This window comes from Prosopis cineraria, unplaced genomic scaffold (assembly GCF_029017545.1).
Source record: "Prosopis cineraria cultivar Desert tree isolate PC_DT_omini unplaced genomic scaffold, ASM2901754v1 PC5, whole genome shotgun sequence".
In the NCBI taxonomy this organism is placed as follows: domain Eukaryota; kingdom Viridiplantae; phylum Streptophyta; class Magnoliopsida; order Fabales; family Fabaceae; genus Prosopis; species Prosopis cineraria.
This window is the reverse complement of record NW_026555336.1, coordinates 4289832-4307533: the sequence shown is the minus strand read 5'-3', so window position 1 is coordinate 4307533 and position 17702 is coordinate 4289832. Positions and strand designations below refer to the sequence as shown.

At 30.4% G+C, this 17702-nt stretch overlaps 2 protein-coding genes across 6 annotated transcripts; both read right to left on the bottom strand.

The window, feature by feature from the left end:
* Window positions 1–1255: 1255 nt before the first annotated feature.
* On the bottom strand, window positions 1256–5125 carry LOC129311910 (heptahelical transmembrane protein 4-like). Of its 4 annotated transcripts, none has more exons than XM_054954404.1 (4): window positions 4775–5125; window positions 4166–4431; window positions 2757–3020; window positions 1256–2257 (listed from the first exon to the last, which is right to left on the bottom strand). In XM_054954404.1, exons 2-4 carry the CDS (start codon window positions 4426–4428, stop codon window positions 1609–1611), a joined length of 1176 nt encoding a protein of 391 aa, XP_054810379.1. In that variant the 5' UTR covers window positions 4429–4431; window positions 4775–5125; the 3' UTR covers window positions 1256–1608. The 4 variants fall into 4 exon arrangements, with proteins under 4 accessions (XP_054810379.1, XP_054810378.1, XP_054810380.1 ...); XM_054954403.1 differs by having other exon boundaries at window positions 1256–2262; window positions 2747–3020; window positions 4775–5123; XM_054954405.1 differs by lacking the exons at window positions 4166–4431; window positions 4775–5125 and having other exon boundaries at window positions 2747–2900.
* Window positions 5126–15586: 10461 nt separating this feature from the next.
* Window positions 15587–17075, bottom strand: LOC129312092 (cyclin-D1-1-like). 2 transcript variants are annotated; one of them, XM_054954667.1, is made up of 5 exons: window positions 16801–17075; window positions 16635–16721; window positions 16248–16551; window positions 16053–16156; window positions 15587–15963 (listed from the first exon to the last, which is right to left on the bottom strand). In XM_054954667.1, exons 1-5 carry the CDS (start codon window positions 17068–17070, stop codon window positions 15811–15813), a joined length of 918 nt encoding a protein of 305 aa, XP_054810642.1. In that variant the 5' UTR covers window positions 17071–17075; the 3' UTR covers window positions 15587–15810. The 2 variants fall into 2 exon arrangements, with proteins under 2 accessions (XP_054810642.1, XP_054810643.1); XM_054954668.1 differs by having other exon boundaries at window positions 15825–15963; window positions 16053–16169.
* Window positions 17076–17702: the final 627 nt, after the last annotated feature.

The following is a 17702-nucleotide window of genomic DNA, read 5'->3' as shown; positions in this document are numbered from 1 at the left end:
ATGTCATTGCAAGAAGTTTTACTAGAATCAAGAAAAATATTAAATTTCATTAATTTTACTTTAAAATTTAACAAATTTTCACCTTTGCCTCCTAATAAGAACAAAAAATTTATTTTTAATAAAATTTTTTAATATTTAATAAGGGTAAAAATGTAAAGATAAACATAAAAAATATAGTAAAGTATCCTATAAATATTAAATAAAACCAAAATTAATTTTTCCTCTCTACCTTGTAAATAGAGTTAGAGGAGTAATTTAAAAGGAAAAAGCTGTGATAAAAAATCAATGATATAACTCATAAATAAGATCAAAAAATATTTCTTTTCTTATTTTCTGAATATAACATAAAGGAGTAATTTATTGGTGATTTTGTTTTTAGTGAATTTATCGATGATCTTTAACGAAGCACTCAACACCTCCAACTCCAACTAAAAACAAGATTAAAGTCAACACTGTTGTTGAGTCCAGTACAGGCTTGTGGATGATATTGAGGTATCTCAGCATTCCCTCCATTTTATTATATTTGTCTTTTAATGTTATTACATCCTTCGTTGAAAAATTCAAAGCATTTTCTTTTTTGAATTAGATGTTTTTTTAATGTATAATTAATAATTTTATTTGAAAAATATTCTTAATAAATAAAACAATTAATCCATCATTCTTTTTAAATAAATTTATTGGGAATGTGATTTAATTTAAAATATCTTTCATTGTTTAATGGAGAGAATATATATATATATATATATATATTAAGAAATGTAATACATATGTAAGAATATGATGTTTTACCAAACTTGCCTCTCTCATTTAAAGTCTCTAAAAACTCTATTATAATAATAAATAATAAAATACTCCAAAGATAAAACAAAAAAAAATGTTATTACATATTATTTTGAAATTCTAAAAAAAATGAATATGAAAAAAATATTTTTCTCAAAAGACAAATATAATGAAATAGAGAGCGTTTGTTGAATTTGTGTTGCATTCCTTGTAAGTCTCCTCATTCTTTATGTTAAAAGTTGAACGATGCATTTTATGAATTCTATTTCCTTTTGTTGTAATTCTAAAGCATTGTTGTTTGGAAGAAAACTATAATTCTTTCTTGCTTTCTTAGTTCCTTTTTTTTAATAATATTTCTATTTGGCAATGAAGTTAAATATTCTTCTAATGAAAATATACCAGGGTTTCAGGCCAATATATGTATATGTATATATATATATATATATGTATATATATATATATATATATATCAGGGTATCAAAATCAGGTCCTATGATCAATAAATTAGCGTTAAAGCTTAACATACCCGGCCTTTCAGACAAGAAGACAAACAAAAAGCCACCGAAGTACATGTTGCTCCTTGATCGGACCAAATATTATCGACGCTATAAATTTTTGCATTACTGACTTGCTCATGCGAATATATAATGTGCATAGAGAATAGAATATGCGCATTCCGGGGATACCTAACCCCCCCCCCCCCCACGAACAAGCCTATATCATAAATTTACATCTGTTAAAGATGCAAATTCTGCATTATTATTGATCAAATTGTACCTATCAGCTAGCCCCTAGCATCGATCGTCATATGCATAGAAGCTTGCAGAATCAACAGCCTCGAAGGTCACGCCACCTGAGATAAACCAATCCTGCACGATAGTGAGTGTATGCACCAGCTACCACTAATATATGAAATAATTGGTGGCTATGCCCAGCAATGTCAAATTTCCCAGGCTTCCAACGTTCCGGGATCCTTGTAGCATAAACAAGCGCTCCAATCCCATAGAGAGCGCCCATCAAAATCTCATACCCTGTCGTGTGGAACACCTCAGGTTCACCCCAGAACAAATAAAGCTTGTGTAGAATTGGTGCTACACCAGACAGACCCATGCCGAAGAAGAGGGATGCTCGGATAGTGCGGAATTCTGGGTTTTGGAACACTGGAAGGAGAGAAAACAAGATGGTGGCGATACCCAGTAGTGTTATAAATGCCAAGTAGAGATTGCAGAATAAGGGATTGCACATAAAAGAGTAGTATACTGGAGGGTAGAAGGAGGTGGATATCAGGGCTGCAATTCCAGCATAGTCAAGCCTGAGCATGATGTATGCCATGCGCTCTGAGTGACAAGAGAGGAGGTGACATACACTGCTAGCCAGCAAGCAAAACATGGCACCTCCTAAAAATGCAAAAAATGGCCACCTTGTGATTGGTCCCATCATCAATGGTGCAATTATGTCAGCTAAGTCCTCCTTCACACTATTCTGCACGTAATGAACAAACAAATAAGCAAATGGCTCCTTAAAGCCAATCAATCATCTAGATAATCTGATGAAAATTGCATGTGGGGCACATGCACATCATACTCCAATCAAAATTAACATAAAATTTAATGCAAATAGGAGGCCCACACCAGGAAGTTAAGCTCTCATTGATAACCTGCTATTATTATCATTCACTCTCCTAATCACCTCTATTATGATATCTAGCTTTCTCCAACCGTTTAAATATGTAATGAATTGTAACCCTGACGAAAGAACCACCAAATACAAATTGAATATTTGCATTAATCACTCATCAGTATTCTCTCTAACGAACTACCTTGAAAGAAGAAATTATAGGCAAGTAGGTAAAAGTGAAAATTACCCAAATATCAATAAGAAATCAAAGTTTATGATCCCCCCCGTAAACTAAGAATTTTTTTTTTTTAAAAAAACGAGTAGTCTGTTGTAATTGTAAAGCAATTACCAGAACACACCCATCAGTATGATTGCCACTGGAAAATCGTTCTGGCAAACAGTTATACAGAAGTTCCTTTACATGCCAGCTTGAAAGTGATGGAAGCATATCCATTGAGGGCAATGAGGGGAGGCACTTCAGAAGTTCTTCTTGTAATTTGTGCAGATCGGCCTTCTTCACAATGCCATGAAAATGCTGAAGAGAATGAAGATCAACAATCTTTGGCACTTTCACGGCAGTGTATATGGTCAATGCCAGAAATAGGAAGAATCCAATCAAATGCCTGTAGTAATAACAATTTATGATTAAGAATAAGAAAATAACACAAAAAAGAATACTGGTATTTCTTTGGTCCAAATACCAATTACTATAACTCAGCGATCCATATTCTTAAAAAGGAATAGACAACAAACAGAAACAAATGAACAAAGCAAGACCTTTAAGAAATAGATTTACATATTTTTTTTAACAGCACTTAAATGGAGGAGAGGAGAAGGAGAAGGAGAAGTAACACTAAACAAAAAAGGGGGAAAATGGACAGGCACCGGCACAATGTTGTTGCACAAAAGGCATAGGACAATCCACGTGTACAAAATAATCATTTTCTCAAGTGTTCACCATATAAAAATTTTATCATCCACACAGCAAGACAGAGCAAATAGACTATTTAAAGTTACTGGAATTTAGACAATTGCATGTTTATTCTTAAGCCTCCTTTAATCCTTTCTCCAATGATCGTGACTACAGAAGAGTGGGATTTTCTAGTCCTTGAAACCGCAAGGCATATGATACATTGTAAATTTAAATTCTGGAGTGCCCATGCCATAAGCTTAACGTTTCAAGCCACTGCATCAGAAAGAAGTTTTAAATTAAAATCAGTTTGCTTCTGTAATACATAATGGAGGAAAGCTGAATTGATACAATTACGCAATACATCCCTGGGATATAATGAATGAGAAGAAGCAGTGCATATGCAGAACTTATTGCGAAAAAAAAAGCCAAGGCCACATCCAATAATCCAACTTTTCCTGTTCAAATACGCAACTTCAAACTAGTAACACATTACTCTCTTCCTCTGCAGCTGTACCAAGTAATTTGCAAAAAAGTTGCGTTTAAGGCACAATTTCATAATGCCCCATTGCAGTTGAGTTCATATATAGTAGTTGTGTCCGTAATTAGGCACTGCATCCCTCTTCACATCATAATTTATGGAAATTCGTAACACAACTAACTCTTGATGACCTTAATCAACTTAGACTAAGATGTACAAACAAGACATAAGAGATCAATATCATATAAGCGATGATAAATTAAAAATATTTTAGATTCAGCTAATAAATTATCAATATTTTCATCAGCTACACCAAGAAGTACTAAGAATAAGGAGGGAGAAACACTAATTAAATAGTTGCATAGACGAAGTCTTACGTCCAAACATTCAGAGTTTCATTATGAATGCTAAAGATACTGAGCAACGCCTGCTTCAAGGGCCATTCTGATCGGTAATGACCTAGAATGTATTCATTGTCTCTCAAGTAACCCGGCAAGCAGTGGTACTCAACCAGCTGGTACTTCACCTTCTTCCACAATCGTTTCCCCTTCCCCGCCCTCGCAGAACATGTTCGATGGTTCTCCATCATTAATCCAGAAGACTCTTCCATATCGTCATATTTCGCATGATGGCCAGCCATTCTCTGCAGATGAACAAAGTGAATTAAACAGCAAACACTATAATTATGAAGAAATATATTAACAGAGCTACATTCTGTTATAGACAAACGTTTGCGTAATCCCATTAAAGAAATTTTCGTAGGTTATTCGATGCTTTCCAAGATAAGAACAGGAAAGAAAAAATATTGGGGAAAAATCAAGATAATTAAGTACGTGAGAAACAAAAGATTCTTCACTAAATTTTCTTTGTACCCAAACAGCAGCCTATGCAAGAGCACAATAGAATATCGAATTCAAAAGAAAATAGAATCCCAACAGCCTCCAACACTGGTCAAACAAAATTCCAAATAATATGAAAAGAAGAACCTGAAATCCAAGAACCACCAGCTAAGAACAACCCTCGGATGGAGACTCTTCTTGCAACATGCAATCTATTTAGAAATTTGTCCTGGCGAGGAAATTTAGGGGCGGGCAAAGTTATCGCAAACAGGGAAGGGGGGAACCAAATACAGGAGAAAGAGAAGACGACGACGACGACGGAGAAGATGAAGAAAAAGGGGAAGGGGAAGGTGGGAAAAAAAGGCAAGTGTAGAAAATTCCAATTAGATGAAACGAATTTCGCAGTTACTCGGTTAGAGCTTAACGATGAAGAAAAGACGAGATCCTCCGAAGAGATGCGGAGTCGTCGACGGACGGACGAGTGGATTTATATATAGTATTGTCTCGTTTGATCAGCTCGCTACGATTTTGAAGACGACTGATTCTGGCTCTCGGCCTACCGTTGCGGTGGGAAATAAATTATTGCGAAAATTAATAATTTAGTTTTCTCCTTGTAACTTGATTAACTTGTGCAATTCAACTTTAATAATTTGATTCAATTATAATTTAATTTTTAAATTTTAATTAGTACAACTTAATTTTTATAGTTACAGTCATTTAAAATATTAGTATTTAAATTTTAATAATAACTTTATTTTTTGTAATTTAATTTTAAAATATATAAACTAACATTTTAAATAGATAAAATTATAGGGAAGAGTTGCAAGAGTTAAAATTTATTAATTAAATTTTAATTTAGTTAAAATTATAGACAATGAGTTATACTGAGTTCAATTTATAGACAAAATTTTAATTGAGTCAAACGTTAAAATTAAAGAATCAAATAATAGGGGCTATTTAAAATTATTTTTATTTTATTATTTTGAGAATTAGTGTTTTGTAAAAACATATTTTAAAAAAAATAATAAAAATAAGTGTTTTTTTTATTTTTTATTATTCTCTGTAACAATAGTCTCAAAATACTTGAAAGTTTTTTTTTATTCTCTAAAATACCTTTTAAAAATAAGTTATTAAATAAATTTTTTTATTTTTTTTGTTTTAGAAAATAGAAAACTGTTCTTAAAACAGTTGCCAAACAACTCTTTAATTTTTCTTAAGTTATTTTTAAGAAACAACTAAAATGATTTATACTGATCTCATGAATTGGGAAAAACTGTAAGAGTTAAAATATTGATTGTGAATATAATATAAATAGATAGGTCGATAAAAATATTTATCATTATATTTAAGGCATCCTAGACCTCAAAAACATATGAATTGGCTAATTTACAAGGAAAGAAACCAATAGGCAGGGGTTTCAATTTCATATAGAAGAAATTATGACAATTTAAAATTTTTCGAATTTACGCAGCTTTTCCAAAGCCTTATCATTCAAAAAAAAAGAAAAATAAAAAAGAAACTTCGATTCATATGATATAAAAAAAACAACTCTAAATACTATTCAGGTGAGAGGAAGAGTAATAAACAATGAGCACAAATAGGATGGAAGAATAGGAAGAAAGAAAAATTTTGAATAAATATCTTACATTAGAATTAGAATAAATCATTTTGCCAAAAAAAAAAACAGAATTAGAATAAATCATTTTTGTATATTTTTTGCGTGACTTTAAATTTTTCAATATGGATATGATCAAGTTTTTTTCTGTTCCTGCACGTGTGTTTGACAAAAAATTTATTTTATAACTAAATTTTGAGGTTTGGAACTTTTGTTGATAACGTTATGACCCAGAAATAGCATGAAGTAATATTATTTTGAGTAGCTCATATAATAAGAGAAAAGTGAGATGCATGTGAATAAAAATTTAAGGTTGAAATGTTGAATCTCATGTAACAAACAAACACACACACACACACATCATATTGTCTTAATCATAGAACAAAATTTTAAAACTCTACTTAGTTCTAAATATATGATCAAGATATAATCCTTCCATTTTTAAATATAATAAAAACTACCTTATAAGCAAAACTACAACTTCTACAAAGCATTGATTTCATTTTTCTTAATTTGTTCCTAACAAATGAATAGTATTATTAAATTAGAAGAAAACAAATTAACTACAAAGACATTTTAGTTCAAATATTTTAATTTCAAATATAATTACTCGATTAATCAATTTTCTGAAACTATGTATGAGTTAGTTGAAATTATTTTATATTTGAAAATAAAGAAAATAGTAATTTTTTTTTCTAACCTTATCCCTCCTTAATTGCAATAAGGTGTTGGCACACTTTTAATTTCCATACAACATTTTATCGTGCTTATTGATCTCAGTGAATGGTAATATTAGAAAGTCACATATTTTTATTTGAAAACTTAAATATCAAATATCACTTTTTAAGAACGGTAAAATTAATCTTTTTCACCCCATAATTAGGATTATGCGAATATTTCGCAAAAAGTCCCCCTTCATAGGGCAAAAAGGTCATATATGCAACAGCTAATCAGCTATGATTTGCAGTTGCACTAAAATATCTTGAAAAAGACGAGGGGCGATTTGGAGAAGTCAGATAACATACAAAAAGTAAGATTTTTTTTTTTTAATTACAAAAAGTAAAACAACTCAAAAAGATATTACAGCCGACAATGGCTATCTAAAAAGACACTCATACGAAAAGTAAGATGTCCACTTGTGAAGTTGTGGGGAGTAGTTAGTCTCCAACACCCACGTGGCCTAATATTCCAAAGCATACTCTTAGATCCCGTGAGCATTCCGCAACGTCTTTCTCCCCCCTGATTCGCAGAATCGCAGCATGTTTAATATCATTTATTTTTTGCCTTAAATTAAATATTCTATGTTTATTTGTTTGCAGAAATTGATACTTCCTTCCTCTCAGGTTATAAAATATTTTTAAAAAAATTATTTTAAAATATAAAATACTTTAAATAAATTAATATTTTATAAAATGCTCTTATTTTAATATTATTCTTTCTTTCTTTATAATTAATTTTCATCACTTTTTCTTTTTAATATATTAAATGGTGAATATTCTAAAGTTTTGTATTTTTATTTTAAAAAAATAAAGTTGTTAAATATATTTAATAAGATTTATTAATATGTGAGATTTTATCTAAAAGTGTGTTATAATTTAAAATGATGGGAGTATTATGCTATCTATATAATCTTTGTTAGATAATAAAATAATTTTTTAATTCAAAAATTAAATAATGTTACATCAAAATTTAACGTCAAGTCAATTATCACTATTATTAGTATTATTAAAAAGATTAACACAAACTCGGAACTTTTCCCTAAGAAAATGGAGGCACACGCAAGCGCGCAAATATAATGGTTGATATCCATTAAAAAAATGTTCTATTAAGAAACCCTCCGTTGAAAACAAGAATTTGAATTAAAATATACAATACAATAAGCTGGAAAAAAAATCACAAAATGCTTTTCACAGTTTAAAATCATTTTCATCTTGAAAAACCATTTAAAACGGAAGTGAATGAAAAACTTCAAACGAATTATCGAACTTGCATTTAGGATTATGATTATTTCTAAATGGACTTTTCTTATTATCTCCTTGGGCCTTATAATATTTCGTTTACATTTTACACTGCATGATTGTGAAAAATTTGCAGAAAAAATGTGGTTCTATATAAAGATTAGATTTATTTTTTTGTGCGTGATGCACGAGATATTTTAATATTTAGAAGATGAAAACAAAAAATAAAAATTTAAAAATAATTTATTTTTATGTACTCAAAATATCATTTTTTATTCTTTGTAAATTAAAATAATAATATATTCTATTTTAAAATTTGTTTTGTTCCTGCATATTAAATATATAAATAATTATTTAATTTATTTTAAAGTGTGTTATTTCCAAGTAACTTGGAGGATTTAGTAACTGGTGAAGGAGAACAAAATTTGTCATTCTATCGAAAAATACGTGATAAGGAGGTAAAGGAAGCTCTTAAGAAAATGGCAAATGGTAGAGCTAACGGACCTGATTGTATATCTATCGAAGCGTGGAAATGTTTAGGTGAAGAAGGGGTGAGATGGTTAACTAAGTTATTTAATGTGATTTTACGGTCCAAGAAAATGCCTGATGAGTGGCGGAGAAGTACATTAATTCCTATTTATAAAAATAAAGGAGATATTCAGAATTGTACTAACTATAGAGGGATTAAACTCATGAGCCACACAATGAAATTGTGGGAGAAAGTAATTGAGCACAGGTTGAGATTGGAGACAAGTATTTCTGAGAATCAATTTGGTTTTATGCCAGGTAGATCAACTACAGAGGCAATTTATCTACTAAGGGGACTAATGAAAAAGTATCGTTGTAAAGATAAAGATCTACACATGGTTTTTATTGATTTGGAAAAAGCTTATGACCGTATACCAAGAGAAGTGCTTTGGAAAGCGTTGGAAAAAAAGGGAGTACGGATTGCTTATATTAAAGCCATACAAGATATGTATGAGGGGGTAAAAACTAGTACAAGAACGCCTAGTGGTCAAACAAAGGATTTTCCTATAAAGATTGGACTACATCAGGGATCATCTCTGAGTCCTTATTTGTTCAACTTGATTTTAAATGTTTTGACGGAACATATTCAAGAGGAAATCCCGAAATGTATGCTCTTCGCGGATGATATAGTTCTTATAGCAGAGACAAGAGAAGAGGTTAATTGCAAACTTGAGTTATGGAGAAGGACATTGGAGTCGAAAGGTTTTCGTCTGAGTAGAAGTAAGACGGAATATTTATATTGTAAATTTGGTAAAGGACTATTCGAAAATAATTTGAAAGTGAAATTGGGAGATCAAATTATACCTCAAGTGGAAAAGTTTAGATATTTGGGAGCCATTATTCAAAATGATGGCGAAATCAGTGGAGATATTTCACATAGAATTCAAGCTGGGTGGTTTAATTGGAGAAAAGCTAAAGGAGTTATTTGTGACCGTAAGGTGTCTAATAAACTTAAAGGAAAGTTTTATCGTACTGCTATCAGATCGGCAATGTTATATAGTAGTGAATGCTGGGCTCTAACGGGACAGCAAAAGCATAAAGTTGGAGTAGCAGAAATGAGAATGTTACGATGGATGTGCGGACATACACGTAAAGATAAAATTCGAAATGAGCACATACGTGAAAAAGTGAGGGTGGCACCTATTGAGGAAAAAATGGTAGAAAATCGGTTGAGATGGTTTGGGCATGTACAAAGAAGACCAAGGGAGGCACCAGTGAGAAGAGTGGAACATATAACTTTGAGTCCGATTAAGAGAGGTAGAGGAAGGCCTAAGAGAACACTATTGGAAGTTGTTGAACGTGATCTCTTAATTAATAATATTTCTAAAAGCTTAATAAATGATAGAGCACAATGGCGTTTTGCAATCCATGTAGCCGACCCCACCTAGTGGGATAAAGGCTTGTTGTTGTTGTTGTTGTTTGTTATTTCCAAGCAAGTTTGCATCATATTTAAAAGATAATTTCTCTCTTACATGTAACTTTTTTCCTTTATTTATAAAAAATATCAAAAGAAAAAAATATCAAAAGAAAAATAATTAATGGTCCATTTTTTATAAAAAAAACTTATAAAATATACCATCAATTACTTCTAGAAGGTGATTTATATATAAAATTGGTGATCATATTATTTATCAATTTTGTATACTCCGTGTCAAGAAAAATGACAATTAAGATTACTTTAAGAGGTGATAAGTTCTATTTTAAAAGCTTTTATTTTACATTTTAAATTTATATATTATCTACCCGAAATCAAAATTTAAATGGGAGCATTTAAAATTGCAGCCTTCAATATGCGTTGAAGAAAGTGAAAGTCTTGATTATAAAATTGGGCTCCACTAAGCCACACCACAAAAAGGGTCACCCTCGGTCCTCAGTTACTCCTCGCCCAAGTCGGCAGAGATGAACTTTTCTGGCATGCAAATATAATTAAAATATTATATTTATAGGAAGAATAATATATCTATACATAATATAAAACTTTTAATAAGATACATTACTTTGGCCAAAAAAACAAAAATAAGATACATTACTTTTTACTACTTGTACAACTCATTTCTTAAATTTCATGTAATACATAAAAAAGTTAAATGATAATCTTTGACCTACAATTATTCATTTAAGAATGTTTGTTTTACTAAATTTATATGTAGTGTAATTTTTCTCCTCAACATTTAAAAATGGTACTAGGCACTTTGCTATTAAAAAAATTAATTTTAATAGTTAGTTGATTTATACAATTATAAAAAAGACTTCAAAAATAGTAGAAAAGGGCTTATAAATATATAAATAAATATCCTATGACAAAACTAATATCAGTTAAGTGTTTAAATAGTATGACAATTTATATGTCTTCCTTTAAATTTATAAGTCCTCTTTCAAAAATTTATAGCTATTGTAAAAAAAAAAACTCATTCATTTATAAATAACATATATACTAATTAAATTGTAAATGTAATTAAATTGTAAATGTAAATTTCTAAAAAAAATGTATAAATATCAAAAGTTAACTTATAAATTATGTGTGAAGACTTGTTAAACAAACATGATATTTTTTACTTATTGTTGTCAACAATTGTAATCCATTAATTACTTATTAGATGATTAAATTAGTTGGTCAGAATTGTATTTTAACCTTTTACATGGTAATATAAAACATTTGTATCCTTACATTTACATATAATTTTAAAAATTTAATTGGTATTAATTTTTTCATAGAATATTTATATGTAATTTCCTAGGTCTTTTGCTGTAATTCGTGTTACATATAAGTTTAGGATTATTTTATCAAATAGTTGAAAGGTTAAAGTACTATTTAACCCTCAGGTGCAATCTCACTGTGTGCAAAAAATTCATTGACAGGTCCACCAAAAAGGGAAGCTTCCTCTTTCAAGTCCTTCCTATGCTTTGAGTTTATCATATGATTCATACCCACGAACTGATTGAGCCAGACAACCTCTGATTACACAGCATATAATATAATCATTCTCGTATTGTTCCCCCTGTCCTTGCGTCCCGTGTCTCTCCTATAACCTACTATTTGATATTTCTTGGTTCTCTCTTGCATTATGCTCCTCAATTTTGTCTCTTTGTTACCAAATTTTACTGCAAAGCTTATATCTCAAGCAAGCTTTCAAGATGGGAAACATATCACTCCTCAAAGTCTCAAAACTATATATGGTAATAATCCTAATCCCTTTGCTCTCATCCTGTCCCACGCACGTTACTTGTCTCTCCATCTTCCTTTATAAACAATGGCCGTAAGGTATTTGTGTTTGGATAAGTTTGATTAAATGGACGATTTAGAATCTTATTTCAACGGATCACTCAATTATGAATTTCTCTTTTGATTCCTCTATCTTTATAAGCTAACATTAAGCGCTCCATCCAATAATACATAGGGAGAATGACAAATGAATTGCTCCATAATAGGAAAAATGACAACATAATTATTATTAAAGTTTTTGATTAAATGATAAAAATATGCCTTAATTTAAAAAGAAGAAAAATGGTGAAAGGAAGTTATAAACACCTAAACTACTTTAATCATTTATTGAATTAAAGTTGTGAATTCTAAAACTAAAGTTGTGAACGAAAAAAATCTTTATTGTATTTTGCTGATTGAAAAAGATGATAAATAAAAGTTGTGAATACCTAAACCACTTTAATCATTTGTTGAATTAGAGTTGTGAATTTTAAAAATAAAGTTGTAAATGAAAAAAATTTTATTGCACTTTTTATAATGGAAAAATTATATTTAAGAATCACTCAAAAAACTTATTCACAAATAAGGATCAATACAAAATAAATTATTATTAAAATAGAAACATAAATTTAATTTTTCTTGAACAGGACTTGTTATTAATTCTTATTTGTAAATACGTTTCTCGAATATTTTTTGAATGTGATTATTACTTTTTAAATTAAAAGGTATTTTTTTATTTTATAAAAAACTTTAATGATATTTAAGTCCCTTAACGCTTGGAAGGCATTATCACATTTCATAATATTAAATCATCATTTTTCTATTTCAAAAAAATTTATTTGTCATTCTCCTTCTTCCTAATATATAATGTATATTACTTTTTTTAATGAAAATTAATGGATTTGAAGAATGATGACAACTTCGTATAAATCTAAACTGTTCACTTAATCTGTTTGGTCGAATTATTTATATTATTAATATTAATAATAAGTCAAACGGGTTAAATAGACTTGACGATGATAATTTATTTAAAATAAATATTGTTTTTAGATGGATCAGAGAGTATTCGGACTCAACTCTAAATATACTATTATTTTATTTCGGTTGCGTATAAATTGAATTTAATGCTTCAAGTATTAATTAAAATGTAAATCTATTTCTTTAACTTGTTATAGAAGATAAGCCAAATGTAAGAATTCAAAGACAAAACTTAATGAACATTACTGCCCTCTAAGACTAGGCTCCGGGCAACCCACGACTCACTCTTATAAAATGTTCTCTCACTTTTACAAAGTAGGATATCACGTTTCATTTTAAATTAACTTTTTAAAAGTATTTTTTAAATGTTGTTAAATATGAATTTGGTAAAAGTTATGAGAGAGAAATTTTTGCAATGTATTTTTGAAATATGATCTATTTAATTTTTGATATATGACTTTGTTATCTCAAAATTTTCATGACTCTTCTATTTTTAATCTTTCTTTATATTTTTGCCACAAAAAAATTCTTTAAATTTATTACTCCTGGGACTATTTATATATAATTATTTTCATTTTACTATTAATATTTTTAGTGTGATTGTTGATAGAAAGATAAATAAAGTTCGCGATTCAATTAGAAATATATTATACATTAATAATTGAATAATTAATCATGTTAATTTTCAATATTGATGTATGTTGAACTATTTATTATATTTTTTTCATATATCAAACTTTATATTTTTTTATTATTATTATTTAACATATCAAATTTTATGTTATTCAAAATTTTTATTACAATTTTCAAACATTTCTAATACATTATATTTGTATAACAAAAATTATAAATCATCATAAATTAATATTTTTTTGAAATTGTACATTCAAAAGTATATATAATCCAAACAACTTTTAATTTATTAAATTAAATTTTAAAAAATATATTCAAATACAAATTTTATTATAACAATTAACTTTTACTAAATTGATTTTTGTCAAATAAAATTTCAAAAAATAAACTTTTAGCAAATTACAAACAAACACATACTAAATCTAGCGGTACCAAGACTTAGTTGAAAACCCCCTTAAAAAGAAGAGGGTTAAAAGGCAAAAATTCGTGAAAGTTTTTTGAAATAAACATCAAGTATGGTTACCTTTTAGTTAGAATAATTTTACCTCAAAACTATAAAAAAAAGAAGCAATTTCGTCCCACCGTTAATCTCTACTAACCTTTGACCAAAAAGACTAATACAAAAATACTTGTTTGCTTTTTCTTCCTCTTGTTCTCACGAGCTTGACCACCCTTTTCCCTTGCCATGTCACTGTTCCGGTAAGTCGGGTTTGGCTAAAATGGAATTGGAGGGTGGTTAGACCACATGGAGGAGATATGCAAAAATGTGAAGTTTACTCATTAGTTTTTTTATTTGATCAAAAAGTAATATTTAACTGTCAAAAGTTAGTATAGATTAATAATGGGACAGAATTGTTCCCTTTTTTAAAGTTTTAAGATAAAATTACTCCAACTAAAAAGTAAGGGTACTTAGTGCTCCAATTAATGGAGGGTTTTTTGGTGGGGGAAAAAAACTAAATGGAGGATTTTGGAAAATTGACTGGGGATCTTAAATAAATTGAAAATTAAGTGATGTTAAATGAGGAACACAAATCCACATGTTTAATGAGTATCTTATGTAATATGATAATAATAATTTGATTTAATTGAACTTATATTAGATATTTTATCATATAATATTAAAAAAATAACAAATCTCAAATTTTTGGAGAGAATAAAGCGCCTAATGAGTGCTTTGATTGTAAAAATTATTTTGAAATTTTGAAGGAGAATACATTTTGATAATTTTAAATAGTTGATAAAATCTTGTAATTATAACTGATTTTAACTATCCACCCAATTTATATTCAAATCACTGTGCCTAGTATCGTGGAGAAGACAAACGAGTCCCTTACAGTGTTACACAATGACACTAGAAAAAGGTCTAAATCTGTAGCTTTTACCATATGAATCTGAGAGTCTGTCAGAGTAAGGAGTCACACGTAGGGTAGTATTTTAGCTCGCAAAAGTCGCTTTTATATATCTGAACCATTTTTTATCTTCATTCAGAATCCATACTAATATGAAGATTTTGTGCAAATATCATCTTAAACAGAAACAACAGCAACTTAGCTTGGATTATTTTGCGCCACTTGTTTTGAGAGGACAGAATTGGGTCTCATTCTTTTAGGCCATGTTTGATAGCATTGAATTGGTAAGGTGGAAATGGAATCAAAGATGAAATCCTAATTTAAGCATGATTGGTATGCAAGAATTGCAATTCTTAAGAATTCCAATTCCATCAAAAATGTTAGAATTCAATTCCATCATATTGACCATGGAATTGCTTCAATTCCCTTGAATTCAATTTGTGGACCCCACTATCCTCATCTTTTTTGTCCATTTATAATAAGATATGTCTTTTTAATTTAAAAAAAGGGCAATTTAGTCTTTTCCTATTTTAAGTACCTATATAAATTAATATTATATTATAATTCCATCTTCATACCAAACACATTTTTAAAACTCAATTCTATTCCGATTCCGATTCCGATTCCAATTCCGATTCCGATTCCGATTTCATTAAAAACTCTTCCATCATACCAAACGAGACCTTACTGGTTTACTCAAAAAATGGGGGAAATTCTTATTATTTCATGAAGAAAATCAACCAGTCCAATGAAAACTTTCCACACTGCACACACAATCACATCAACTCACCAATAGAAAACAAATAAAATATTTCACCCAAAAAAAATAAAATAAAATAAAATGAATCAGGAATGGACAAATTGAAAGCAATTTCATGGCACTTATTGGCCATTATCGTCTCCTGAAGAAACACTTCAAGTCAGGGCCTGTGATACATGCTGCTCTCTTGCATTGCCGCGAGATCAAGCACACAAGTAGGACTTAGAGGCAATGAATCTAAATTCGTCGCTGCAAAATGTTCCGACCGGAAAATCCTCTGCTTCATGAGGTTCAAACATTGCTGCACCATATCCTGTGTTCAACATCACAAGCAACAACATTTTCATTATCCTGTGAAAAGTTAAAGCCTTCATGTTCTGTAGCAATGTTGTTGACACCTACTTTATTTATGCTTTCATGGAAGAATCTTATATTCTGGTCATTGGTTGTCCAAAGCAGAGCAGCTGCTGCTATTACAGATGGAGGATACTCTAAGAAATCGATTACTGCTCAGAAGAACTTTGATCATGTTATCAAATAATCGTTTGAAACATTAATCTGAGTTAAAAACGATGATGAGACACTTGTAAATTATACCTAAGCATGTTCTGATAATAACATCTGAGACGAGAGAAATATTAATGTGACAGGAGGCAGAGCATGATAGCTTAGCCTTAGCAATGAAAAGATGAGCAAAATCAAAAGGAGTAACAATGCGCAATCGCCACCTGAGGGCGGCCATGACCAATAGCTCCATTCTTTGAACTGTTTTAGGCTCAAACACGAACCTAGACTCTATCATCTGTAAGTCTAGTAAAAGTGGGACCCTTGTTTCTTCCATTTTTGCTGCGATGGACAGACAAGCAACTGCTGCTAGCTGCAATGGCCACGCTTCATCTTGCTGCAAATTTTTAAACCGCCACGATCATATAAATTTTCATTCTGAATTCTCCAGCTAAATCATTTTCAATCTCAATACTGTACCGGCAATGAGTGTGACAAAAGAAAACGATCAAGATAGTTCACGGATAGACATGCCGTCTCTGGTGTAAAACTGTAGTAACCTTGCACCTACATGATCAGAGTTCAGAACAATATACATGTATAGCAGACTGGTTATGCATAATGGGAAGTTATAGCATGAACTCACCTTTAGCATCCACTTTATGGCTTCTTCTCGAGCAGTTCTGAGCCATGCTTTTCCGTGAAGCAGTGCCAGTGACTGGTGTCTTTCCTGTATTAGATCAAGTTCGGAGTCCAGTAAGGTCAAGGCACAGCTTCCATCATCGGAATCCCACAAGACACTCGAATCCGCCAATGATTCACAGCTGGCAATTTTGGAATCCGATGCAACCACCTCGCTAGCTGCTTCATTGCAGAACAGGTCAAGAGTGACTAGGTGGTTCGGGGACACAGACATGGCGATTGAGGATGTATCAATTGGAGAACAAAACTTGGAGAATACATTTATATGTATAATGTGAACGTCTTGCACTGATCAAGATTACGTCATAAAGTTAATTTACAAGCTCCCGAAAAGCAAAGTACTAAGGGGGCCCTGTAGAGTTTCACATGAAACTTCCTTGAAAGAGAAGACAAATTTGGTAGGACCTGGCCGAAGAGAACGGATGCTTCATTAGACGATTGTGTTTGTATCTACACGAGAGCCGTCCCTTTCATGTTGACTATCTCTGGCTCTAAGGATTGCGCTTCTCACATTATCCATGCAAGAGACATTAATTTATACATTGGAGAAATCACTGGGTGCCACTAGTACATACAGGGGCGGAACTAGGATGCAAACTTTTTGGGGGGGGGGGGGGATTTATCGAAAAACATCAACATGCATTGTGTTGTTAGCTTTTTATTTTTTAAAAAAAATTAAAATAAGTGATTTCATTAAAAAAAATTTATAATCTGAATATTATATGCAAAATTTTGGGGGGGGGGAATTTATCGAAAAACATCAACATGCATTGTGTTGTTAGCTTTTTATTTTTTTTAAAAAAAATAAAATAAGTGATTTCATTAAAAAAATTTTATAATCTGAAT